The 27,125-nt window shown below is 37.7% G+C and overlaps 1 protein-coding gene across 2 annotated transcripts; it reads right to left on the bottom strand.

Moving 5' to 3' along the window:
- LOC121407281 (cytochrome P450 10-like) lies at nucleotides 1-27,125 on the bottom strand. 2 transcript variants are annotated; one of them, XM_041598261.1, is made up of 10 exons: nucleotides 26,348-27,125; nucleotides 8,277-8,479; nucleotides 7,692-7,917; nucleotides 6,469-6,662; nucleotides 5,886-6,090; nucleotides 4,510-4,681; nucleotides 3,996-4,162; nucleotides 3,391-3,469; nucleotides 2,802-3,005; nucleotides 1-2,180 (listed from the first exon to the last, which is right to left on the bottom strand). In XM_041598261.1, exons 2-10 carry the CDS (start codon nucleotides 8,461-8,463, stop codon nucleotides 2,067-2,069), a joined length of 1,548 nt encoding a protein of 515 aa, XP_041454195.1. In that variant the 5' UTR covers nucleotides 8,464-8,479; nucleotides 26,348-27,125; the 3' UTR covers nucleotides 1-2,066. The 2 variants fall into 2 exon arrangements, with proteins under 2 accessions (XP_041454195.1, XP_041454194.1); XM_041598260.1 differs by lacking the exon at nucleotides 26,348-27,125 and adding an exon at nucleotides 13,976-14,004.

Here is a 27,125-nt window from a genome sequence, read left to right as displayed (position 1 = left end):
ACTAAACACTTGTGAATTTTTGTGCACTGCTTGAATTGAGATAAATGACATCAAGCATAATACGTAGAAAAACATAGAAACTGATCCCCTATCCCGGGATAAAAGCAGAAATATGAATACAGTAAAATTATGCAGTAAAAGGTAGGATCACGGCTATCAATATTCTCATAGATTAATGAATACATTTGGATAAATTTATAATTTATATATTTGAAAAATAGGGATAAGAAAACACAAATTGAAAGAAAATTAATACATCCTCATTATCAACATTGTGTTAAACGCACGCAGAGCAGCTGCAAATAAAACGTTTAAGCATGTAAACATTGAAAAAAATAAAGATAAAGAAAATGCATAAATTTGGCAATTTTCCTAAATCATCAGAACATAAAATTAATGAAAAATAAAACTCCAATGTGTACAAATGTGACTTATTTGTAAATTCAGATCACAAGCACTCATATCTTCTTTTTTTTCCTGTAAAAAATAACATGCTTTTTTGATATAAGGTGAGTATAATAAAGTATGAGATACATTTTTTTTGAGGCCTTTAAAATATAAATGTCATTTGAAAATGATATTTACATATGTACATAGAAAGTGGGAGATACTAAAAAAATCGCCATACTATGTACATATTTACAATAATTTCATATACAAAATACTGTACAAAATTTAGCAATGAATTACCACACAAACAGTAATGCATATCAAAACATATGCAACACTCAATACACAATGCAATTTGATAATTTTGGAAATCATGTTGATGTGGGTTCATAGCATATCATATTTTCTGAGTATTTTCATAAGTTCACATCACAACATAATCTACTGAAAACAAAGAATTGTAGAAGAAATAATGCACTAAGTGCATGACACAGGTAGAATTTTAGAATCAAGTAATCCAGTATTATCAACTCTTACAACCCTTGGAATTAGCAGACAAATTGCTAAAAAGAGGGCCACAATACAGATAAAGTAAACAGAGGTAAGTTGCAAAACCAACGTTTTTAGCAAAAGATCCATGGATTTTATCTCTTTGTAACTTGATACATGCAAAAATGCATTAGTTTTCTAACCTGTTTCACTCTTAAAGTGCGTTTTGATCCATTTCATAAACATGAGCCAAAGTTGCTCATATACTCAAAAGCTGATGTTCAAATTGTAGAATAAATTAACAAACAATAATTTTCTGAAAATTAAGTATAAGAATATAAAACATTGTAACATAATCCAAATGAAAACACAACACGTTACTGCAGTTGAGGCACTTACATGCATATGCAAAAGTTTGAGTCAGAACTATGTGTACAATTGAACGTCACAATCACTGAATGAATATATACCTATATAAGATAACATTTTTCATACATATAAATTTTCTACAATATACCACACAATTTGCGCGAATTTAGGACAGTACTTGGAAGATGAACACATTTTGTACAATACAACATGACATGGTCATTCAAAGTATTCAAACTGGCTCCTTCTCTCATTGGCTATTTGACAGGACACAAGGTGTACTGGAGAGAACCTCGATTCAAATTCAGGATGGTACCCCTATACCTATTCATTATACTCACTGGAAAAAGATGTTCATACAAAGCAGATATTTCTTGGTCTTTATGCTCGGTGATGTCTTTGGCAATGACCATGGATACTTTGTGAGGAACTTTGAAGGTCAGCCATTCAGTGCACAGTTTGGCAGAAGAGAACTGTTCCATCCATACAGTCTCCGACATCAACTTTGATAAGGACAGCGCCAATGACCGTACATGAGGTCTTGTGGGCAACACTGCAAACAAACTTTGATATCCTGAAGGCCACAATCGACGCTGAAAAGTTAGCAACACATCAAGAAAAAACCACTGCTTAATGAACCGATTGTCTTTGAACCTCTGACATATCATCAGATCATCTGCTTGCATGATTGATGCTTCATCTGATGTGCTCTGATTGAGAACAGAGGTGGATTGTTGTTAACTAGGTTTGTCACATAATGTTCAAACAGACACAAGATGGTAGACAGGTACAAAGTTCTAGTTGGTTTCTAGAAAATATCATGTTCTACTGATGAATCGGAACTGTGCAGGCCTGTCAGGAACATTTGTGAGTCTGAAGATAAGTTCCATGTCTTCCTCATGGTGCCACTCAATCTTGAAGTTCTGAATGATCTGTAACAAAAGAAAAGAGGTTCACAGATTAACATTTTGGAAACTATACATCTATACGAAGTATCTCACTATCCCAATCATAACAAAAAATCATTACAAAAAAAATATGTAAAATGCAAGTATATTTGTCATATGAGGGCGGAGGTGGTGGTTTATTTGCCATGTATTTTCACAATCAATCATGGAGGTTGAGTAGTCTACAGTCCATGACTAGAGTTATGAAAGGCCAGGATGATCCGTGGCTACAGCACCTATGCTCTTGAGCAAGGCATTTAATCAACAGTGCTCTTTTATCCTATGTTTAAATAGATGAAAGTGCTATAGGCGTTTTTGGTAACTACTGGTAACTTCTCTTTTGCAAATATTTGACTAAATGCAAGTATGTTGGTGGAAATGAATGATAAAATATTCCATGCACTTTCCTATGGGATATTCATTTTGGTGGCAGCAGTGGGATTAACTGACCCCTCTAAATACAACCCGAGTCCACTGACACAAAAAGATACCATCAATCACACAATTAAGTGCATCTTTAAGTCTACAGAAAACCATGTACAAAAAGTTATAATCAAATGTAAATATTCAGCATATCACTTCATGTTACTCCTTCTGAGTACATACCTTGATGAGCATGATGTATAGGTCCTGTTCAGCCATCCGCCTACCCGTACACATCCTGGAACCATGACCGAATGGGAGGATGAGATAGGGATCAATGTTCTCACACTCTGCATCCCCCCTCAGCCATCTTTCAGGTTTGTATTTCTCTGGTGAAGGAAAGTACTCTTCCATGAGCCCGGCAATGCAGTGGATTCTGACGATTGTCTAAGATTAACAACATACACAAGTATTCAATCAATCAAAAAATCAAGAAATGCTTTCAACTGAGTAACTCAAGGAGGTTTTATCAATTTTTCAAAATCAGTTTTGAATGATCTGACTTCCCCAGAAAATATATCACATATTAAATTCTATAAACGGTTGACACTGCATCTGCAAATTCCCATAAAAAATAATTTAAAAGAAGAAATTTTCAACATAAACAGTAATTTGACTTTGATATCAATCTTCATACAATGGGAAGCTTTACCAAGCACAAATGACTAAAGAAATGTTCAATAAAAGTGAGTTGACTTAAGACAAAAGTAATCTTAAGAAATAGAAAATACATTCCATTGAACGCACTGTTAAGATATTAAAAACAACTTACATCCGGAGGGATTTTGTAACCAGCAAGGGCAATTTCTCTCGATGGTATTCTGTTCGTTCCATCAACAGTTGGGAAGACCCTGGCAATAAAACAATTAGAGAAATTGCACGAAGTTAGTATTGTTAATTAATGCACGCCGTTTAAAAACTTGTAATCAAGATAATACTAATTATAGCAACATAATTTTGTGTAATCCATGACAAAAAACTTTTAGAAACTAACAATTGAGAAAGTTCAATTCGCAATGGAACAGTAATCTACTTTCAGCTGCAAAATAACATCTTCTATGAAAAAAAATCCCCAATTGCATTAATAAATTAAATTTGGTTAAGTTTAAATGACAATTGAAATCTTTTTAATCCCCTTTCCCATATCTTAAACGCGAAATTCTTCTTCAGACAAGCTCAATTTGACCTCAGTTCATTTATTAGTCTAGCGCCCTCTAACGGGGTAGCCAAAGTTGCCACCATCGCCAAAACATCTGAACAGGAGGGGTTTCGTATGCAAAGGGGGAGACAAATATCTCAAAAGATGGAAATGCCACTCATCTTAAACAAGCTAGAGCAAATAATACACAAGGGTTCCTCAAGGGTCCATTCACTCACCTGACAGTTTCTTTTATGCAAGCCTTGAGGTAAGGAAGATTCTGCAACGACTCTGCAGTGATTTTTGTTCCTGGTGGTATAGCTTCGTTGATCTCTTGAAACACCTTCTCTTGGACATCAGGGTTCTTAGCTAAGCAGTACAGGTTAAACGCCAGAGTGCTCGCTGTCTGCAAAGGTTGAAAAAGATATCAAAATCTCTCACATTGTCCTGCTATTTACTGTTCTAATCAGTTAAACCCAGCAATAGTATAGATTTAAGTGACAAATGTATAGGACACTCGCCAAGTACGCCTATAGAGAAAATTTCTAAAACCAAATATTAAAATATTTTTTTGAGGGGTATTTCATTATTGCACAATTCCATGAAGAATAACAGAAATTAAATTTTAGTCAGAGGCACCGGAATATGATTAGCAAACAAAATAAGGGGCTCTTTTGCTTACCCTTCCAATAGATTCTGCAGTATGTTCTAAGTTACTGAATGAATTAAAATTCACTTGTCGAGAAAACTCACCGTTTCAACTGCTGCAATCATGAGATCATTCATGAGATCACATAGGCTATCAATATCAAAGTCTCTCCGGGCCAGTAGGCATTCCAGAAAAGTTCCTTCAGAATTTTGAGTTCCAGTGCCGACAGCTGTCTTCATCCTTTCAAGTGCTAATGTGGCATACTTTTTCGACATTCTGTAGAAAATGCAGATATATTTATTTATTGAAAGGGTGTTGTTAATGCTTGCTTGAAGTCTGGAAAAAAACATCTGATTTGGGGCATTTTTGTTTTAACAAAATTGGTATTAAATGAACTGTGAAAGATTCAGCCTATAATTTTTTTTATACTGTGGTATACATAAAATTCTGAGGTATAGATTAAAAAATAACTAAAAATTTGATTAGGAAAAAGATGAAAAATGATAAATCAATGCTTTAATGAATAATGCGAAAATATGGTTCAAATCCTTTTGTTTGAGCTTGCCGATTATCTTAGAGGAAAATTGGTATCTAGCATTTGATTCTGTTCACATCTTTAAATACTGATTCGTTACATCACAGCAACTAGCTCATGCAAGTAAGTTTAACTTTTGACCTAATTAAGTTTAACGGAAGTTCTTCATATCCAGGAGTTGGCCAAGACGGTAATTAGGTTCCCGGAGACACAACAGGGGATATCTAATTACTAGTCAAACAAGACTCCATCAACACTATCTTACTTCCTACTTCACCAGTGAGGAACTTTTCTTTCCCCGATATGGATAGATTAAGAGCCCAGTGGTGTAGTGTCTTGTGTCACTTAATATGGTTACATGATTCAAGCATAGTATTATTTACACTTACAATTCACAAATGAATCACAAATCAAAAGTGTGACACAAGCAATATATGAGCAGAATTTTAAATGCAATCAGTTTACGAGATAAATCAACATTAAAGTGAAATACTTCTGAGTGGTCAATTAATCCAATATGTTAAATGACAAATATGATTCCTAAAATCCGGTTTTAAATATCAATACTATTACAAGAGAGAATTTCAGAGAAAGAATTAATCTTGCTTTTTAAGTTCTATTGCACTAAAATGACGTAATCTATCCCATTACCATATTGGAATTCAGAACTTTTGTCATATCACCAAATTCAAAGTTATTTGATCATAAAATCATACTAAAACCTGACTTTTCCTTTTTACATCGAATGAAACACAACACTCCAACTTTTTAAAAGTATGATTTGTAAGAGATCCGATATAGTAAACTCTATATGCTGGCCAATTATTTCACTTTGATATTTTACAACTTCTGTTTACAATAAGAAAATGACCGCCATCTTTACTGATGGGTTAACAAGTTCTTGCAGGATTCTAGCTTAATATCTGCCCCATGAAGTGAACTTACCCAAAAAAGTAGTCCTGTGCCTCTGTGAACTTCGTCCATGCCTTCGTGGTGATACCAAACTTCCAGAAGGGAAAGCTGAAAGTAAGGTCTTTGAGACTGTCAAAGAAGTTGGACACCGAGACGATCATCTCTAAGGCTTCAGGGTTGTTGTCAAGACCGGTGTTCAGACACCCCATCCTTGTGTCAAAGACAATGGCACATGTGGCTGTGGACAAAGTGTGGAAGGGTGTGATTTATATTAACGACATATTGGATCAAATTTTTGAAAGATGAAAACAATTGATTAAAAATTAGAAAGAAAATGATGAGTATTCATGGTGTGAGATATTTAATTCTCCTACAAGATCATGAAAAAATATTGTCTCTTTTTGATACCTTAGCCTAAATTTGATGTCAAATTCAAGAGCATTGCAAGCATGCTCATTCGTCCTCGAGTACACATGAAAATATTGACTATCAAAATAAGACCATATGACACTTCCATCATAGGTTAAGAAAAGACACGACTGTAAAGAAACAAGTTCAGATGAAATCCTAACAAGAATTGAATCAAGGAGGCCTACTGCTCTAGAGGTCAACTTACATTCTAACGTCCATCTTTGCATTTTGTGGTTGAAATCGGGCACTTCTTTAGATTCCATGTCTTGCGTTTCCCTCATTAGCGTCACAAAGTCATCGGCACATTCTTCCATGATGGGAATATAAGCATTCACGCTGTGAGGCTTCATCAAGAGATGCTGAACTGGTTTCCGAAGCTTCTGCCATTCGTCCCCCTCTCTGTGGATTTTCAGGATATAATATAAGCACACAAAAGTTTGAGCATGGAAAAAATGTCAACAGTAACAAACATGAAATGTTCAAAAAGGAATAATCATGATTGATATGTAATTACAAACCATACATCAAATACTGAAAATCACTGCCAAATTGATTTTCAAGGGCAGAATCTTCAAGTCTTTGACCCACAAACAGGCAGATACACCTCGTATGAATATGAATTATGTCTTCAAAGGGTATTATCATGGATTGTAATCAATAATATTAACTAACCACACATTTCGTCCGAAGACAATTTGTTGTTGGAAACAAGTACATGAAAGAGTGCCAATTTCGATAGAGGTAACATACTGTATCAAAGTTCATACCAAGCACTCAGTAAAACTATGTCAGGTGTAATTCTTATAAAAAATCTTTGCTACTAATATTTCAGGTGATAGGGTTGAAAGGGTCGAAAATTGAAAACAATATACCGGAAAAAATCTATATTTAATGCAGCCCATGTCCTCCAACTTTTTTGGAATTTTTGGAATTTGGTATGGCAAAATCTGCACAGTGACGCACTTCAGGATTTAAAGCATACTTGATCCTCTGACAGTGTAAGACTCCAAACTTTTTTATCTATTTGTTTTCAACATGTCAGTTGGCATTATGACGTAAAGCCCTTGACATATATTTCTTCCATAATGCATAATATAAAATAACCCAAAAAAGAGAAACTATTACAGTACAGTACCCCATTCAACACTTTGTCTTAAAATATACCTGAGCATAAACAATAACTAAATAGCTATTAATAGAAAATACAGCTTCTATGAATTTTCTTCAAATATATTCAATTTTGTTCTGTGGTTAAACCTAGATTTATCTGTCTGTAGACAACACAATCGAACACCTTTTGAATATTTAAAATGTACCGAAACACAGCAAATTGACATTGTCTTGTAACAGCAAAGTCAAAGTCTTATGGCAGGATGTTAATTCTGAGCTAGGAAGGAATTGGACCCACAATATATGTGGATGACCTACGTGTTTGCCATGCCAATGTGTCTGCTCCTTGTCTGCCTGTATTTGACCATAGCATCTATAGGCGTTCTCTTTGGACTCCTCCCCTCGTTCCTGAAAAGTTCCCGGACATCTGTAGGGTCGATGATGTGGACATGCGTGACACCTGCCAGAGTCTCCTTGAAGATCGGTCCAAAGTTGCGGAATCTGTCTACAGTAGCTTCGTGAAGTTTGTCCAACTTGTAGGGGCCTGTATGAATGCAAAATGTTGACAACATTCACGATCTAAACAAATATTACTTCATTATGTTTATATCAAGATTTGAAAAATTCACTTGAATTCATATACAATGATCAACATGCCCTGTTGTTTTATAATATTCAAGCAATGATTCCCTAAGCATAAAAAGTTTTTTTATAAGGTCAATTGATTTTGAATTTTCTGTTACGTATGTCTTCATCTGTACAGCTAGCTAAATAATAAAAATGTGTGTGTGTGTCTCAAGATCAAGAAAGTATAAGTATATATAGAATGACTGACATGTAAATATATTTTCTAACTGCTAAGCTGTAGATTTCTTAAAACCAAGAAAGAAAGTTGAGATTTACCAAGGCCAGTGTAGTCAAAAAGTGATCCAAAGAAGGGCACTCCTTTAGGTCCAGGGATCTGATCAAAGGGTTTGACGTCTTCTGTATGTTCCGAGCTAACCATTGTACTAACTTGTCTGTGGAGGATCTGTTGAGCCATGGATGCCACACGGCAGGCCGATGTCCGGCCGACGCTTGATGGCAACATCTTTGACAATCTTGTTCTGCAAAGACACACAAAATAATCTGTTACACTATGAGATTCTGCAATGATAGGAATAAAGAATTCATTGATCTATGAGGTTTAGCTGTGCACTCTTGCCAAGGGGTAAACCTAGCATCTTAAATAATACCTGATTGGAAGCCCTGGAGGCAACACTTGTAATTCAGCATCTTTTTATTCTAAAAGATGCAAAACTGCTTTTTTAAAGGTTGCATCTTTTAAAAACGCAAAGTTGAAGCCGATATTAGGTGATCTTGGAGGGGGGCGGTGATCTTGAGTATGAGACAACCTGGGGAGTGTTTCATCAACATTTTCATCTGACAAGTTGTCAGATCTGACATCTTTCTCTGATGTTGATTGGCTGAGAGGTACTGTTACTATGGTAACTGTCGGATAAAATGGGACTTGTCAGATAAAACGTCCGACAAGTCCTTTCATGAAACGCCCCCCTGGATTCAATTTTTCCCGATATACTTGAAATGAAACAAGCTATTTCAGGAATTCAATGTTGCAAAAAGTTATTCCAGGATGTTTGCCAACATGATATAAAGGCTTAAAAATAGATGCCTGGGATCTGACATGATACGTTATGTAAACACTGGGAATGGAATTCAAGCTGGTGGAGGGGAGGATGTGGCGTACTCCTTTCATTGACTGAATCGGTTTCCGTGATGTGACATGAAAACCATGAAGCATTGAAGAATGTGATCAAGAATATGAATCAACATTGCTGTTTACTTAAAGAGACATTCCTTTACCCCCAGTGTACTGAACTCGCGGTTACTTCCATCTTCTTTGTAATGCCCTAATCTTAAGATATTCATATCACGACTTGTTCTCCATCCATCCCCACTCTCTCCAGCTTATTTTTTCTTTATCATCTTTTTCTACTCATGTGTAATTTAGATGGCACTGCTCTGGGAGTCATTCCATCGAATAAATATCGTCCTCCACCTTTGCCTCAGGTTTCAAGTTCAGCCTTCGTTGGAAGCCGGGGTGATTGACTTGCTACGGGAGCAGGAGGGGACCGAAGCTGAGCAATTTGTAAACACTTAACAAGAGGCTAACGGGGACAGCGTGCATTGGAACAGTTGTATGTATAAGCCCCTCTCCATTTTCTCCATCTTTCTCACGCGCACACTCGTGCACAACGCACACCCACCATAGCACGCATTCCCAGCGTTACAAAAATCGTTCCTCTTACACCCGGCCAGTGATAACTCAACACCTGGTTATTATAGTTAACTTAAAATGGCACAGGCATCACGTTATTCTGTGTCATGAAAATGAAATTTCTATTTAAAAAACGTATCAATACTTTGCAAATTCATGTTAAAGCTCACTTCCTAAAGCTTACAAAATAGGTCCTATATAGCCTACATGTACATATATGTTTAAAACAATGGACAACATCCTACCTGCATCCTGCGTAGCCTATAAGTCGACCGCGCTCCTTACGATTGGTCTGCGACCCAATTTCATAATAAAATGTATTAGAATTTGATGATAATATTGAGACTTGGAATATCTTACTGTGTAATGTTCTAAATCATCGTACGAATACCTATGTTAAAATCTGTGACTATGCTATCATCCTTCTTAGAATAAAAGAGAATTAAATTTATAGTCGTAATGACGTCATAGCAGTCGTACGATTGGCTACGATTTGAAACTAATCAGGCCTTTAGTATTTACTCCAAAATAAAAGCATTTTTTCAAAATGCTTATATTAGTATTTTTTCAATTAATTTTAACCTCAAATAAAATGATATGTTCCATTCACATTTTCAGAAAATGAATAAAATGCGATTTGTTCCAAAATCGGATCGCGAACAGTCGTTTACAAGGTGTGCGGTGGCCTTAATACCCGCTGACATTTTATTCATGGGATTAAGAATAGTCTCCAACTTGGAAAGTCAATCGCTATTGGTCATAAAAAGAAAATGTAATTCATAGGAGCGAATAATCATGTGAATACATTTTTGAAATATTCTGATATGCAAAGCAATCCGACAAAATGTGCAATTGTACTACAAGTTCTTTCAAATTAACAATTATCTCTTCATTCAGGCAAACCATTTCCCTCGATGTCTGCAAAAACGAGGGAGCTTTAAACATGACTTATAAAGAATCTTTCATCTAAACACCCGTTGGTATTGAATCATGAGACATCCGAGGTATAACGCTCCGAGAAGAAAGAGAGAAGAAAAGAATACCTCTGAATTATCCATCAAAATTGAGCGAAGAAATGGGGAAAGAAATACCATGTGTATAAATTCCTTTTGACATGATTGACTTTAACTCCCTCTTCATTGATTTATTGACCTACGAAGGCAGAGGTTCACTGACATCACCAAATACTAGTCTCAAACCACCAGTCGCTTTACATCCAGCTATTTGAATTCGAGAAAAGTTTTCAAAAGTTACTGGGAAACTTCGAAAGAAGTTTGTTAAAGGACGAATGTAAGTACTGCCCGCAAACAAAGATGCTGGATCAGAGAAATACTGGTTTCCTGAGGGGACAGTGCAAAATTAAAAATATGGTTGGGTAAGGGGGGGGGGGTGCAGTACAAACATAAGGTTCATCGGACTACCTTTCTTTCTCTGGTTTGCTCTTCCCTAATCGGACCCCAATCTGAGCAAACACTTAGAACAGCACTTGGGAGTTCAAGAGTTTAACTGCAGGATAAGATGACAAAGACGTTTATTTCTAGTTTGATAAATTAGTACGGTTGTGGTGCAAAAAAAAAGAAAAGAAATCTATACCTCGTGGCTGAATATTAAGCCTTTGAACAATTGAAGACCGCGGTTTCTTTGCCAAGTTTATTCTCCTTCTATTTTGGTCGTAAATACTTGATAATCGGCATTTTGTAAGAGTCGACGAAATAGGTTAATACTTTTGAAAGGTAATCATAACAACTGGTTGATCGCATATATAAACTTTAGAGTTTGGCCCACATACCATACTAAAATATGTCGAAACAAGTTAATATGTAATTGCGAGCACAAAACTTATGTGTAATTGACGTAAATCAAGCTATATATATAGGATCTACAACCTTAAAGCTGCAAATACTACACTAAATATAAATTTTAGTTCAAGCTCGGGGGCTCTAGAAAAGCCACATTGAAGGATTCCGCTCACGTTCAAAGTAGCTATTTATGTGAACTACGTCCAGAGAAGGTAAACATGTTTGGTATTCTTTCTTTTTCAGACAAGACCAACTTATTAAAGCATATGATGCAATTTCTCTCTGAATTCAAAGTAAGTGGAAAACCAAGGTGTCACGACTCATCTCATTTTTTTTTAAAAGCTTCATGTGGTATTAAATAGAAAATGAACAAGTAAAAGCATAGAATAAAACCTTGGACACAAATTGCCTCACAATGGTAGATCGACAACCTTCCAAAAATGTCTTATCATAATCGGTAAACTATAACAACTTTTTTTAAAAGCATAATACACTTCTCTGAACAAATTAAGAGAATAAAAACTCACATTCTGACACTGCATAGAAGTTGAAATACTGTTTAAAATGGAAGGGGGATGCCTCTATTCGTTACGAGTTATCTATAGTCGCTTTTCGAGAAATGATCCCACGGACAATGACACTCGAATCCAAAGGTTGACACATTTGCTCAATCTAAACAAACGAGGTACCGTTTCTCATCCTGGGTAAATATTTGATTTAGGTTCAGTTGGAACAACTCGATAGTGCACATACACTTCTGGGAAATTGTGTTTATTCCTATCGTGAATTTTCACTGCTCCTTATTTCAATGATTGTGACAAGTCAGTAAATTGCAACACGTTTAGATCTTTTCCCCCCATTATCTTGGACAATAAAGACAATGGGAAACATCAGAGAGATCTCGTTAGAAACGAAATCTAGAACTTTGAATATGCGCTGTCTACTCAGTATTGTTCATAGGGATATATCTGTGACTGAGAATCAATTAATTTCTTTGCCGGAGATAATACAGGAAACAAATGTAGTATTCTGAATGAAAGTGTGATTGAGATCCAGTTTTCAGGGCTTCATTAATAACCTATAAAACACTATTTGCAACATTAACCCTAACATCTAAGACGAAATAAGGCCCTGAGCAATTATCGCAGGTGCAAATGTCATGTCAGCCATTTATACAACAGACACAGGTAACAATTAGACTACAGACACAGACCCTGATTGGAACTTTGATCAACAAGTGGGTTTCCACGCAAAGACTACCACATACAAGACTTGCTTTTTCAATGAGCGAGAGGGCTTTTAGTACACAAGGCATTAATAGGCTGCACATTCAGACCCTTAACTCGAGTGAAGGGTTTGCATAACAGACTAGGCAACAACTGGGACCTTACAGCTGGAGAGTAATCATTGTCGACCAATATCTAATGGCAGTCGAAAACTCACCAATCCGACATTACCCAGGGCTGACTGTATACTGATTACATGTAGTCCCATTATCAACACTTTTCACCAAGCGTTTAATACATCACTTTCGATATTTATGACGCATTTAATCCGTATAAATATTATGTACAGGTGCAAAAGGTGTTCCATCACGAAAAATGAATACGACTTTGCTCAGTTATTAACAGTATACTTTTGTGAATCAATGTGTTTGATACGATGTATGAACATCGTTCGGTCCTAATATTGGAGCTTCATACTGGTCTCTGTATACCAGTTTTCCAATATGCACACAATGTTCGTCACATTTCAAAAGAATTGGTCATATTTTACTACATGCTCCACTTCACTCACATTTCAAAGAACGGCATTATAAACTCGTATCAATTATATTTTAAGTTAATTTTACATTCAACAACCCTATCGAGCGATAAAGTTTTGTTATTCAAGGAGGTTAACCGGATAAACGTGAAAATGCCAAAATCGCAGACTCTAAAAACAGCCTTGCATCGACTTTATTAATCCAAGGAAAGGCGGGCAAAGAAGGCATTCCGAAATCCGATGTGCTAGAAAGATATAGGTCGCACTTGTCATCAGGATCGTGCAGCCAGTGTAGGTGTAAGGAAAACAACCCAAGGGGAAAGAAGACACCTAGCTTGTATCTGAGACGCTACCATCCCTAAGCTTATATCAATACAACCAGGCAAGGATGAAGGTGTGAACGACAGTCTCCTATCTTCGGTACATGTGAGGGAGGGGGAAGGAAAGGGGGTTTAGGTCGTACCATCGAACTCGTTTCACTTGATAAAACGCGTACTCAAAACTTGGGATGTGCATTTGGTTAATACAAAACCTCGTTCCCTTTAGTGTTGGTTTCGTCTACGGTAGATCGAAAGTCATTATTCTGGTTGATTACAGAAGCAAGCAAGAACTACAGCTTAGGGTTAATGTAAATATGGATAAACGCTGGTTAAATTGAAAATGATCAATTTGGAATCGCAAGCATTTTATGCTATTTATTAGAACCACACCTCTCTACTCATGAAAAAAGTACTTAAATTAATTGCAAACATAAAACTAACCTGACTGTATACATGGCGTTTGAAGAATAAATCAAAGACGTTATGCTTATGGTGTAGCCGTATGACACTCTCCCGTCATCAAGAAAAACACCTCTTGTCTGAAAGTAAAGACATTTCCTCGTTTTGTCGAAAAATCATGGTGATAGTAGTTAATACACAAGTAAGATCAACCTTCTTTTTGTGACGCTCTCTGTGGTATCACTTGGAACCAGGTCTCTATGGGACAGGTAAGCACGTATCATCAGTGATCTCCTCATCAGCAGCAGCTTCGGTAGTAGCAGCAGTAGCAGCGGCTAGGGACGATGTGGAATGACAGGACTATCTAAGCCACCAATTAGGGCGGGACCCCGCTTGCAAGGGGGTGATTGGTATTAAGCTGTCACTGACACTTGGAATGCGACACGTTTCGACCATTCCCCTCCCGCCCTCCTACACCACGAGAAAGTGCGTGACAGATTACCAGCAAATAAAAGGGGGATCCCTGGACCCCGTGCCATATTATTCTAACACCAAGACGCCGTGGGATCCAAACGCCTCTATCTATTCTCAAGTGGGCAAAGAAAACTAAATTCGACAAGTCTTTACCGAGAACGAGACCTTGACTAACTTTAAAGTCAGCCGCTTAACTGTTAATCGCTTCCTATTAAATTCAAGAAATTATTCAAACTTCCCTCCCTTTCGAAATGGAGACTGCAGTGCTGATCGAGTCCCCCTGATATGTGCTAGCCGAGACCGACGTGGATTAATCACCATTTAACATGACCGGGTTCGGAATTTCAGATATTCCTATCCCACCGCTAACTTGGCCCAGTTTAAGGTTAGCCGCACGTGGTTGGAATTCACATCTAGTTAACCCCTCTTAGGTACCCCCATTCCTGGATAAACCAGTGCTCGAAAAAAATCCGATGACTGATAAACCATCCATCTATAAAACTGTCTTTGTTAAGTTTATAGGCAATAGGGAATGTGTGCGCGTGCGTGGAAGTGTGCGCGTGTATGGGTACGTTACTTTCGCATTCCACATCAAATTATGAATGGGCCACAGACGGGGAAATCAACACTTACGAAGTTAGTTCCTATATGCACCCCATATAGGGTCAGAAGAATATCACACTGCGGTTAAACCACAGTTTTCTTGGGAGAACTCTGCCTCCTGACCGGCAGCAGGGAATCAGGGTAGCGAGACCGAACGGTTTCCCGGAGGATGCACTTTAAAACAATGACCTCAATACTTCACTGATCCTCTTGCTCTGCTTATGCAGTTCAATGTACTTTACCATGGTAAGCCCATGTTAAATTAACTAATATGGAAAGGTAGGTGTACCAATGGAATAGAGCTGTGCGTGAAGGGACAACCCGCGGCGAGAGATTGGCGATCTCAATATAAATGAACAATACTTTCGTACAATCACTTAAATACACATGAACATTTTGTATGTTAGATATCACTGAATAGTTGTTCATGTGTTGATTTGCGAAAGGAAGAAATGCAACTATCCAGCATGATTTTTTTCTCAATATTCTGATCCGTTTAAGACTGAACATCAATAGCAAAAAGACGCTTTTCTCTCATTTGACTTTGTATGCCAGGGATTTTGCAAGCAGCATCCAATTAATTGCAAATGCAGTCGTACGTTTGATCTTTTTTTCATAGAAAGTATATATTCAGATATGTATTCATCACGAACTCGTAACTGATGAGGGGCAATGGCGAGAGTCACCGGCGTTATAAATTTCAGAATATTTCGCGAATTTCTGTCGTTTTCATATTCATTGACTATAACTATTCATCACGTTAAGCCGACAGTGAAAGCAAACTACATGAAATATAATTTTTCTCGCAATTCATGACGTACAAGATAGTTTTAGCATATCAGATCTATTTCAATACGGTTTCTTTTAGGTGTGATCAAACTTTAACACAGTTTACTTTCGAAATATTTCATGCAACTTCGCTATTAACTGTCATTCATGAACGATTCTGACATAGCCTGATTTCTTGAGAAGCAATTAGCATATCTCTTGTTCATCGAATCCAATGAGTGGAAAAATCTGTCTTTCGAAGTATTTGGCGCCACCGAGAAGACAGGAACATGTTAGAGTGGGTTGTATCACTTTGACAAATAACTGACACTTTGCTTGCGCCTGAAGACTAGGTCTACTTGGCAGCTGACAAAAGCCTCTGACGTGAATGAATGTACACTCGTCAGTGTAACATACCTTGTAATAGGCTCTCATTCGTATGCTCGCTGGCGACTGACACAAGTCAACGACCCCCACACGGAAGTAGATCGGCATGCACACGGGAGAAAGCTGTCTGTTTGAATTACTTGCACTACCCTCGTAAATGCCGTCAGTTCACTCCTCGTGCTGCTCCATAACCTGAAGATCACTCTCACATGAGCTACATTTCCATTGCCTATCATTTTGTATGGCATAAAGAAGCAGCATTCCAAGGCAAATGCTTTTGTAAGGATGAATAATGTTATGCTACATAAAATTGAATAATTACAATGCCTCGCTCACTACTAATAAGTCCAAATCATGCATGTATTTTCCTCACCGAACTGTTCTACCCCATGGAATCAAGAGAATCTTTTCCATCCACCTCCTGCTGAATCACACTTTGCTAAAAGGGGTATCAAACGATTCTAGGGTTATTAACTCTGTTTTCAGAAAAAAAGTGAAGTTATAAATGCCTTTTAGACATGAAAACTGTTTCTTTAACTACGGATAGGGACTTGTATAGCTTCGGATGGTCCTGTGGTAGTTCTAATGATATTGTTTTTGACAGGTCTTGAATAGAAACGGTCTGGTAAATGGGGGAAAATGTCTACTGAATCATAGAAATTGATGGCACGACTCGCAAGAAAGTGACACCATAAGACCATAAGAGACATCGAAATTACAGCCACGCAAGGCCGGATCCCCCTGGGTAAAACGTCTATCATTGATTTGTCATCTAAGTTTTTGTGTCCGATTTGTCAGGCAATTACGTGCTTTGGCACTGGTGGCAGCATGACAAAATAGTTCGATAACTGAGAATTCCTAAATGTTTCTCGTTTCTTAACGGACTCTTACAGGAGACTTCCATCGGAAAACGAGACACCATTCCGATTTTACCTTTGAATTCTTACGAAAAGGAGACTCCCATCCCGAATTCCTAAGACATAATTTTGTGAGTGACCCAATTAGCATTCCGAAAGAAGGAGGGCATATTGCTTCAGTTGCTGAGAAAGAATTTGTTGTGTAATTACGCGAACATTCACCGACCTCCAAAATATGTCTAGTGAATGAATGGATAATTACAGAGGGTGGGTGGTATTTTTCGCGATACTGTTATTTTATTCATTGCGATATGAAAAGGATATCATTACTGACAGCCATGCATAGCAAGAAGGTGGGAATAAAAAAGCAAACACAATCCTTGAAAAGCCGAAGGACATACCTGAAATCATCTTCAGACAAGAAGAGAAGTGAAAAGAAAAATAAAGAATGAGCACCAGAATAAAACTTTATCTGGACTTCCCATCGACAGATAAAATAACAATTCGTCTTACAGCGGAAGGGTGTTACAAAGCGTGAGCAAAATTCAAGATGATGTTCTGCAATTAATCATGTTACCATCCAACTGATGCCAATGTTTGCTGCCCTGGCAACAAGCAAGACAAACACGGCGTTTTCAACGAACAGCTGACGGGGAGAAGTGACGTGACGTGGGAGCAGCGAAAAGTGAAGGAGCCCCTTTCAGCTCGGCCTGCGATGCCAATGACCTTAGGGGGAAGTCATTCGCTATGAGTCAATGACACTATCCATTAAACGGAGCTCTTTCCTGATCAGTCTAATGATACGAACCTGTTTATATTCGATTTGAGAGTTGACAAGAACAAGAATGACAAGCCCCATGTTGCATGGTCTCGATTTCCTAATTTCACAAAGCTTCAGAAAATATTTAAGACGCGCGATGACTCTGAGTAATGTCAAGCTTGAAAATAAGCAAATAGGTGTCGACAGTTTACACCGATATGGAATGATGTCACGTGACCGAATTTCTAACATCGAGGGCAATTATCACGAACGTCCGATTAAATAAACCATGTGTGTAGTATGAGATTCATGAAGTAATTAAATCATAAAGGGGCTAATGCAGAAGTAGCATACGTTATAATCTATATGTGTACTACTAACTAATTTTTTAAACAGGGGACTACTGACGACATACTAAGTATATCGACAGAGCAGGGAGAGGCAGAGATGCGCGAGGAAGCTTATAACCGCGCACGTGAGATAGCAGGGGTAATTTGCACTCATTAGATGAGAAATTGATGATTCTAGAGCGAGGATAGGTGATGGCCTTAGATACAGGTGTGTTGCAAAGGCAAAGGCCAGGGAGGACAAAACACACAGGATATCACGAATGAATCGATTAGGAGGCAATCAGAGGTTTACCAAGTGCTAGGTTGTGCATTCAGCCTGCTGGCATTCACGGGCTTATACAGTCCCATCTGCATCCCAAGTGACAGGGTTGTGAAACACTTCAAATCTTCCACATCAATGGATTCCCCGGGAATTGCTTTATAAGTGAGATTGTAATCACGGCGCAAGTGACCGGAAGTGCATAATCATCGTTCGGTATATTTCTTGATGATCTCTGTGCACCTTGAAGGCGACTACGGCACGGAGTGACCGTTAGTATGGGGCTAATATTTTGATTGATGGGGGCATGAAGATGTTCATTGACCTTTTCAACTGGAAGTGCTGTTACCTACTGCTAAAAGAGTGCCTCCCTGACGACGCTCTATTCAGCACGGATGACAGTTAGCATGCCACGCATATCATCAGACTATTCTTAGGTATCAAGAAGGGGACCATATCCTTATCTTACATCCAGGCACTTTGGATTGCACTGCGTTTCCTTTACACAATTGCTATCAATTACTATCCCAAGTATTCATTTCATTGACCTTGCAGAAACGAGGGAATAAAGTGTTCTGTCAAGACAAGCCGAATGCGCTATCTTCTGTAGATCAAGAACTATTATTGGGACAAATCTATTTCACCGGTTCCAAGTTATGCAAACAGCGCGAATGACACAATTTCAGTGCGACGGTGACCTTTTTACATTAAAAAATAAACTCTGGTCCTCGCTGGACCCTGATGTAAAAGATAGTAAAGTGATGTGGAGCAATTGATGAATGATTGATTGGGGGTAAAAGCATGGACATTGAATAGTGTTTATTGGGGAATTATGGAACTATTACAGCTTTATGGGGAATGGTGACGTGAGAATTCTAGGGTTGTGACGTGACACGCAACAATCATCACCCTGAAGCCCCAAACCCCGATCTCTTCACGTCATTTTGAACCCATGTTGAACAGTTGCCAATCCTGTTTCATCACTGGTGTATGATGTTCATTTTGATGGCTTTATAAAGAGTACATTGCTCCACTGGCTCTGATCCCTTTCTAGGAACTGGTGTAAGAATGTTAAAGCAACATTTCTTGCCTCGATAAAACAAATACAAATCACACAATCTTTTAAAAAAAATCCTTTATATAAAAGTAATTTGTCCGGTAAAAAGGTATTTTTGTAACTACCCAACAATCAATGTCTTTAATGAGACAAAATAATCAAATCAAAGTAGAAACTTCTTGCGACGTGATTGAGTTTACAAGGTCCTTACTCATTTTTATGTCACTTGAATTTGAGCAATTTCTAATCATATTCTGTTGAAAAATCTAAAATAACCTATCGATTCCAAACTAATTTCAGCAATAAATCATCTCCCTCTTTAAGACATGTCAACATGTTGAGTCCTGAGATCAGATGAGAATATTTGTCAATGACCAAATAGACAGGTAGAATCCATTAACAAGTCTTTAGCATCTGGAATGAGACCATGTGCGATCCATTCGTTTAGTCTGCGTGGGTGTCCTGTCGGTTCAAATCATAACCTGTCCATGAAAATCGACGACGTTACAGATGGCATAAATGACACGAGAAAATAACCTGTCTACACGATTCAAACGAGCAGTGCACGACTTATGGTTCGGTAATTATGACTCCTCTTTCAAACAGAGGGTCGTAGGTTCGAATCCCAGCAAGAACTTTATTCACACTGAGAGCGTTTAACAAGCCTTTAAATAAAGATATGTTTAATTATGTGTCAGAAACCATGATCAATAGTGAAGGTATATGGTGATAATGAGCTTTGTGGAAATTGTTTTAAAAAAATGAGTAATGACATCACTTTATACACTCTTTACTGCAGTGGTTTTCAATTATAGAGATTTACGATATTTAAACTTTATATCGAGAAAGATGATTACCAATACAAAATTTAAATGACTATAAGAATACGAAATAGAGGTGCGTGGAGAGAGATAGAGCAAATTGGGTACGCCTTTAGAAGAGAGCGCGGGTAGGGTTAAGGTGAAACTGGAAGAAAGGATGGGGTCACTCGAGGTGAATAAGTGACCTCAAATCGCAGGATTGCTTAACACGGTCAGCGCGCTAATTGGAACGCTCCTCGGGGCCATGCAGTGCAGTGTAAAAAACTGTCCACTTTGTAAAGCGTGTGATGATGACGGTGACACGAAGTCTCCGGCATCCGTTTTACTTCCAAGACACTCTTAATTCAAAGTCAAGAACATTCCTCACAAATAGACATTTATAAAATGAGTTTAGTACGCATTGTCAATTAAAACAAAAAATGAGACCGAGGTTCGCTTAACCTCGGTAAATTATTATAAAATTCTAAACCATGGACAGTATTTTCTGAGAAGCAATATTTTTAATGACAAAGGGACATAAGGTGGTAATTCGTTCTGTGACTCCTAAATCCCAGTCGAGGGAGAAACCTTCCAAAAGCCTTCGTCAACTCGAGAGTGTAGCACTTGAACTAGACTTCGCTTTCCCGGCCGCTCGATATAAGAAATATATACACTGCCCGCTTGCTTTTGAAAGCAGGGCATTCCCGCCTTGTACGATGCATTTTAGTAAGCTTTTCGTGTCCATGGAGAACATTCTGTGTATCAAGCAAGTCAGTTAAGGTTAAGTCTGAATTATTGGGCGGAAGAAATGCTGAGTTCCAGGAAAACGCTTGCTTTCATAGCTACCGTGGTCGCCGGGCGCCATTATTAAAACGAGTTGTTTAGCATGCGGTGTTGGATGCGGGGCTATATCGGCTTACCTTTACAAATTGCATGTACTTGCCGATGGGGAAAGAAAGGATGGCATCTGGATATTTTCTTCAAATTGGAATTTTACCTTCGAGGCGTATATACGATTAGGTGGGTTAGTGTGCCGTATTACAGACAGAAACATGCTTGTAAATACTTATGCCAGCTAAGTTTCCCAGGAAAACAGAAACCACCACAGCACTAAAATGCATAAAATAGAACAGATTTGGTATTATATTTGACTAAGATTCAGGGTTCATACAAACGTACAATATGCAATTCCAGCTACACAATACCAAGGACTTTGATCAAAGTTTCATATTCTAAGGCTTTTACCGTCTGTATTATTAATGTAAAATTATAATTTAGTTCTTTATTACTAAAATTGCAAACATCTCACTGAAGGGCTTGCGACCTTAGTTAAAATTAACATTGAACGCTTCAAAACTAGGCCTCCGGATTAATCGCTATGCAATCCTTCGACAAAATTCGTCTTCTGCTCTATATTTTCACACCAACTCATCAGCGAATGAGAACGGAATAAACACAGGGAAAAGAGACAAGCCAGTAAACAAGAACTGTTGGTGATAGATGGCTTCGAAACAGAAGGGAGGTTCAGAATTGAAACGAAAAACTGAACCATGAAGATCCAGAGAAATGCCATGGCTATTTTTTTCTTTTAATTGTGGAACCATCGACGATTTTATTCTGCAGTAGTCACAATTCAATATATATAGTAATTTTAAGTACAAATTTGGACGGTATCTTTCAATAAGATGGTATTTCCTCTGAAACAATCGCAATTGCAGAAAAACCATGTATACTCACGGAGCTATCTGTTAATAGCTCTATGGTATACTCGAAGCTAAACCACCAACTTAGAAATATTTCTAGAGTCAAATATAACATCAGAAATTACAGTTTTGTAAATCAGATCGCGATTGGTCAAACTAATATTCCTTGAAAGAGAAGAAAAGTGCACACATCAATATCGATCCTCTTTTCAACATCCCCCGAACAATGACTTTATTAGATACCTAAGGGGACAGATAATAGATCATTAAGTAGGGAAAAAAAACTTTTAAGGTTTTTCCTTCATGAACAAATCCAAAGGAATGTTAAGTCTTCTTTGAAAAGGTTGCTCAGTGATGATGCAAGACGTTTCCGTTTCATACGATTCAGTGACTTTATTACAATTATTCGAGAATCAACTAACTGCAGTGATAATTGAGTAATCGTGTTTCATGTTTTTCTTTGTTTATAGTTTCTCTTATTTCATAGTTGAAAAAAAACCCATTGTGGTGGATTGTTTCAGTTTTATTTTCCAGATTAAAAGATTACTAGATTCAAAATAAACACATCCCAATTCCATAGTTCCACAAAAAACAACACATGACAAAATAAGATGGCATAGATACATGAATAAATTTATGAAATAAGCAGTGTTCAGCAATGAGGAAGATTATTGTTCTTTATTCCAGGTTCCAGGATAGGGGTGAACATTAATACGAAGATTATAATCATACACCCATCACCAATCGAAAAAAATCACGTCAACCTGTTTTCTTGTTCGAGTGCCCTTGACTATTGAACACCATAGGCGACCATATCGCATCAACTCCATCAAAAATCAATCCACGAGCTTTAACGGTTCGTAGTAAAGAGGTCAGGTAGCGGTCATGTACATGTAGCATCTATTTCTTTAATGGTTCCTTTTTGAATGAACGACAGTTTGTACAGGTAATATTACTATGTCGTTTCAAACCATATACTGATATATCCAAAGGTTGCAGAGAATGTTATAGTCACAGACCAGTTTAATGACATTGGCTGAATCTGCAAATACTTCAAACAAGTAAAATAAAAACGTTATATTTTTCACGTGACTTGAGTAAGTATGGAATGGTGTTTGAATTTTGAGTCTCCAATGCAGCTCGATTCCTAGCCTACATGACTCGAAAAACATGCGCATATGATGGAAAGAGTGATTAATCATCAAACATGTCATAGTCAATCTTATCTGCTGGAATGTGATTTCCAATTCCCGACTGATAACCATCTATTCATTTTCAAACAAAGCTAGTATGTTCTACAGGTAAATGAACTTGGAGAACGCTACAGATTCGGTCCCCTGTTTGCCGTGTACTGAGGGGTCACCTCAAGTTAGATGGCGAACAGGGAGTTTGGGATTCAGGAAACAATAGTTGGTGATGAACTGCTCGTACTGAGGCTGTCAGTTCGTATTACTGTCAGTCCCATTCTTGTCACACCGATATCTCCGCCAAGGAAAGCACGCGTGCTATCTACTGTAGAAAGCTGGCGACATCGTTTCCCCCATAGACCGTTCCAGAAAAAAAACCCCTACAACATACCCTTCAAAGGTGATCTAGAATAAACTGGGACATCGTTTACTTTTGATGAAGAATCTAGGAGGATAAAACGTGGATTCTTTTTCTTTAATAAAAAAATATTATATTTCACGGGGAATCTGGATGGTTGTTCATGCTCATACTTTCTAAAACATTGATTTGCATTATGTCTGTGATATTTACATTTTCGAATCGAGTGGCGATTCTCTAAAGCAATTAAAAACATAATATGAAAGACAAACTTCTTTTCAGAATACGTTGCGATGCAATTTACATATCCCTATAACTTAAACACGAACCTCTTGTGTATATGGGGTTTCATAAAGAGATCAGATATTCATGGCAGTGTAACTTCATTAATCGCAGAAGAGACATGCGCATAGCGCCGTTTTTCTTTTCTTCAATCAAATCGTTCTCCCTAGGCATTTCTGCAGCTCCCCTCCTCTCCCTTTCAACTTCTATTCTTTCTCCATTGATTCCTCATTGGTTCATGTCAAGTTTAAGTTTCTCTTCATCAATCTGTCATCGGGTCAATTATTCAGAGGGAACCCAATAGGAGAGAACGAGCCACTGCCCTGGAGATCGTTTGCCTTCCATCGAACGTGCTTCAGGTTACTCAAGGATTACGAGCGACAATGATTCTCTCGATTGCTCCTAAGAGCAAGACAGCAAAAGCTCTCCTAAAGACCACGTAACATGGAAAGGCATGTTGCATGTCACATCCTCTTACAGAGTAAGAATCGCCTTGTGCAAATTTTCTTCCTGATTTGAAAATCCCAGAGCTCCCGATCTTCGTTACAGCTGATCAACGATTGTAAAGTAAGGGGCCCTCTATGATAGCTATGAAGCATGAAGAGAAATATGATTCACATCAGGCTTTCGATGAAGGGGTATGGAACTTCAAAGAAAATGGAAGGGGGTGGGGAGGATAATTCAACATTCATATTGCATCGCATCGGTATAGAGTTGTAGGAAAGGCTATAGAGTTACATCATTTCTTGTATTTATCACATGATGATAATAACGATAACAACAATAATGATAATGAAAATATTCGTATTATAATACGATTAATAAAAGGCAAATAAGCACAGAGTTCTTGATACACGATTATAAATTAATTAGGAGCTTTGAAGTCATTCATTGGTATTCATTAATTGGTGTAGTAACGTTGAAAATTGAAATTATAACAAAAGTGTGCAGTAAGCCAATATAAAAGCAAAACTCATAAACGGGAGAATTGTAAAAAGAAAAAATATTCGAGAGTTTCAAGATGCTAGAAAAATTGATACAAAATTGATACCTTTTCCCGCCTCAAAATTCATTAATAACTCATCATCATCCCTTTTCTTTTGAAGTACCTAAAATCAAGAATCAAGATCAATGTAATGATCAAACAAGCATTTGAAAACCATCTCCTCCATGCACCTTGATCATAACAGAGTTCACGATGGTGACATAGTGGTTACATCAAGAAAATAGCTTAATAGGGTTAATGCCTGAAAGGCTTCGAGACAACATGACTTTCTTTGATGCTTTGGGATTCGGGGGTTTTCCGTTACGGAAACCCACCCTCCCCTTCCGAACTAGGTCAATCGTTTAAAGGGTTCTTTCCCTAGCTATCCTAGACAGATGGGCTATATCATCGGGATGAGAGGGTAGGAAGGAGGGGTGGATTGGGGGAGGGGCTCTATAGGAAGAGCACTGATTACAAAGGCCCCCTACAATGTGAGCGTTTTTATTATATTGTGTCGGGAGTCAGAACACCTCACCTTAACTGCATTTTATCATCACCGACTTCAAAACAAAAACACTTTCGAACCTGCATGTAATGTCAGTATCCTTTTTTAATACGGGTTATCTGAAGCAGAAAGGACTAGGTGTATATTGCACTGCTGCAACATAATCACGAGGTGTTGGTCGTTGAAGGTTTCCTATATACTTACGCTGAAAGTTTAAACAAAAAATCCCCGGAATACAAATATTCTAGGATAGAAATTTCCTCGTACGAAATAATAACATTCTGATCACAGTTCATCCACTGTACATGTAACATGTCCCTTTGGTTCATCATTTTACAAGGCGAGACACAGAGGCAAATGACCGCCAAAACATGCTCGACTAAAACTCTACAAATCAATTCAGTGATTAGGAGAACCAGAATACCAGATTGCAAAACATCGAGTAAATCAAAAAGGGAATCGACGATCAAGTATACCGTTCGAATGAGACGAACATCGGCTAGTCATGCGGCTCATGTGTCGTTGCACTCTTTAATGAACACAACCTCTTATTTTTCGCTTTATTAAAATGTTCTTGCCCGAGGCAAGTTTCGCTTTTGGTGCATGATTGCATGCAAATACAGACACACTGGTTTAATGTTCTGAAACTAAATTTAGGTCTAATCAACAAAGGACGATTACCAAGGAGGCCCTTCACACATTCAGTTCAAGCATATACCCTGCAAAAACACACGCATTTTAAGTGCGAAAGAACCTCATAAGTTTCTATATGGGGGCCATACAAGAGTTGTGTATTTGTGTAACAAGACAAAAAACAGAAAAGTTCATGCTTTCATTCTGCAAATATCCATACACCTACAATGCACCTATACACACCAAGACCATAATTATTATCTATCTATAATTATAATCTATTAATATATATGTGAGTAACGCAATCTCAATACAAAGCCCTGCTGTTTAGCATCTTCTAGGCCTTAAATTACACGTAACTTATTTTTTTAGAAATTCTATGAAAAAAAATCATCGTGGCATCAAATTCAACTTTGATTTTAGTATCAAATTTCAAAACCTCTTACCTTCAGTCTGTGAAAGCTGTTTAAATCTGGTAAAACCGGCGAAAACTAAATTTAAAGCTCCAAATCGTTTACAATGGCCATGGAAATAATATTATTTATGCCTTATGGCCTTGCACGTGCTTTTTGTGATGATTAATGTGTCTGCGAGTTGAATAAATTCCTCTCGCAGGTAACGTATTTGCTGTTTTCGAATAATGTCGTTGAGAGTCTCAGGCTAAAGCAGTTAGTATCGGTATTTCATTTGGTATTGGAATCGATTTTTTAAAGATGACACCGCTTCATAAAGTTTTAGAAGTATAAACAATGCCAACAGACTTCGAAGTGTACATTGAGGTCATGATCATCGATGAGTTATGAAGAAAATTCCTTTTTCTTCGATAATCCTGACAATGTATATCAAAATGATGTTGATCTATTCTAGGTATGTTCCACACCCTTTCATCCGTAAGAGACCTGCGAGAAAATGCACCACTTGACTATACAGCATATAGTATCACCAGAAAGTCCGACTCCGATGGTTTGACTACACGCGAGAGGCCAACATACCGTAAGGATAGGTTCCAGAAAGTAGAGGCAGGTACACTAGAGTCTGTCTGTTCCGTACGTCCGCTCTGCATCACAGGATCATTGCTACTGACGATCGGCTCTTACAGCAGCGCCCGCTAACCCTCGACAGGATACGACCCTTAAACAGATGTACATACTAGCATGATTGTCAGTTTACGATCAATTACCCACTGGCGGACTCACTCTATACAACGGTCAATGAACCAACCTT

This window comes from Lytechinus variegatus, chromosome 2 (assembly GCF_018143015.1).
Source record: "Lytechinus variegatus isolate NC3 chromosome 2, Lvar_3.0, whole genome shotgun sequence".
Lineage (NCBI taxonomy): Eukaryota > Metazoa > Echinodermata > Echinoidea > Temnopleuroida > Toxopneustidae > Lytechinus > Lytechinus variegatus.
This window is presented reverse-complemented; position numbering and strand designations above follow the sequence as displayed.

Bases quoted from the DNA above. Each gene is read 5' to 3' on its own strand.
- LOC121407281 (XM_041598260.1), bottom strand. The intron at 7,918-8,276 runs GTAAATCTCAAC...GCATTCATACAG, and splicing joins TTTTGACTACACTGGCCTTG to GCCCCTACAAGTTGGACAAA. The intron at 6,663-7,691 runs GTAGGTCATCCA...GAAAATCCACAG, and splicing joins CACATTGGCATGGCAAACAC to AGAGGGGGACGAATGGCAGA.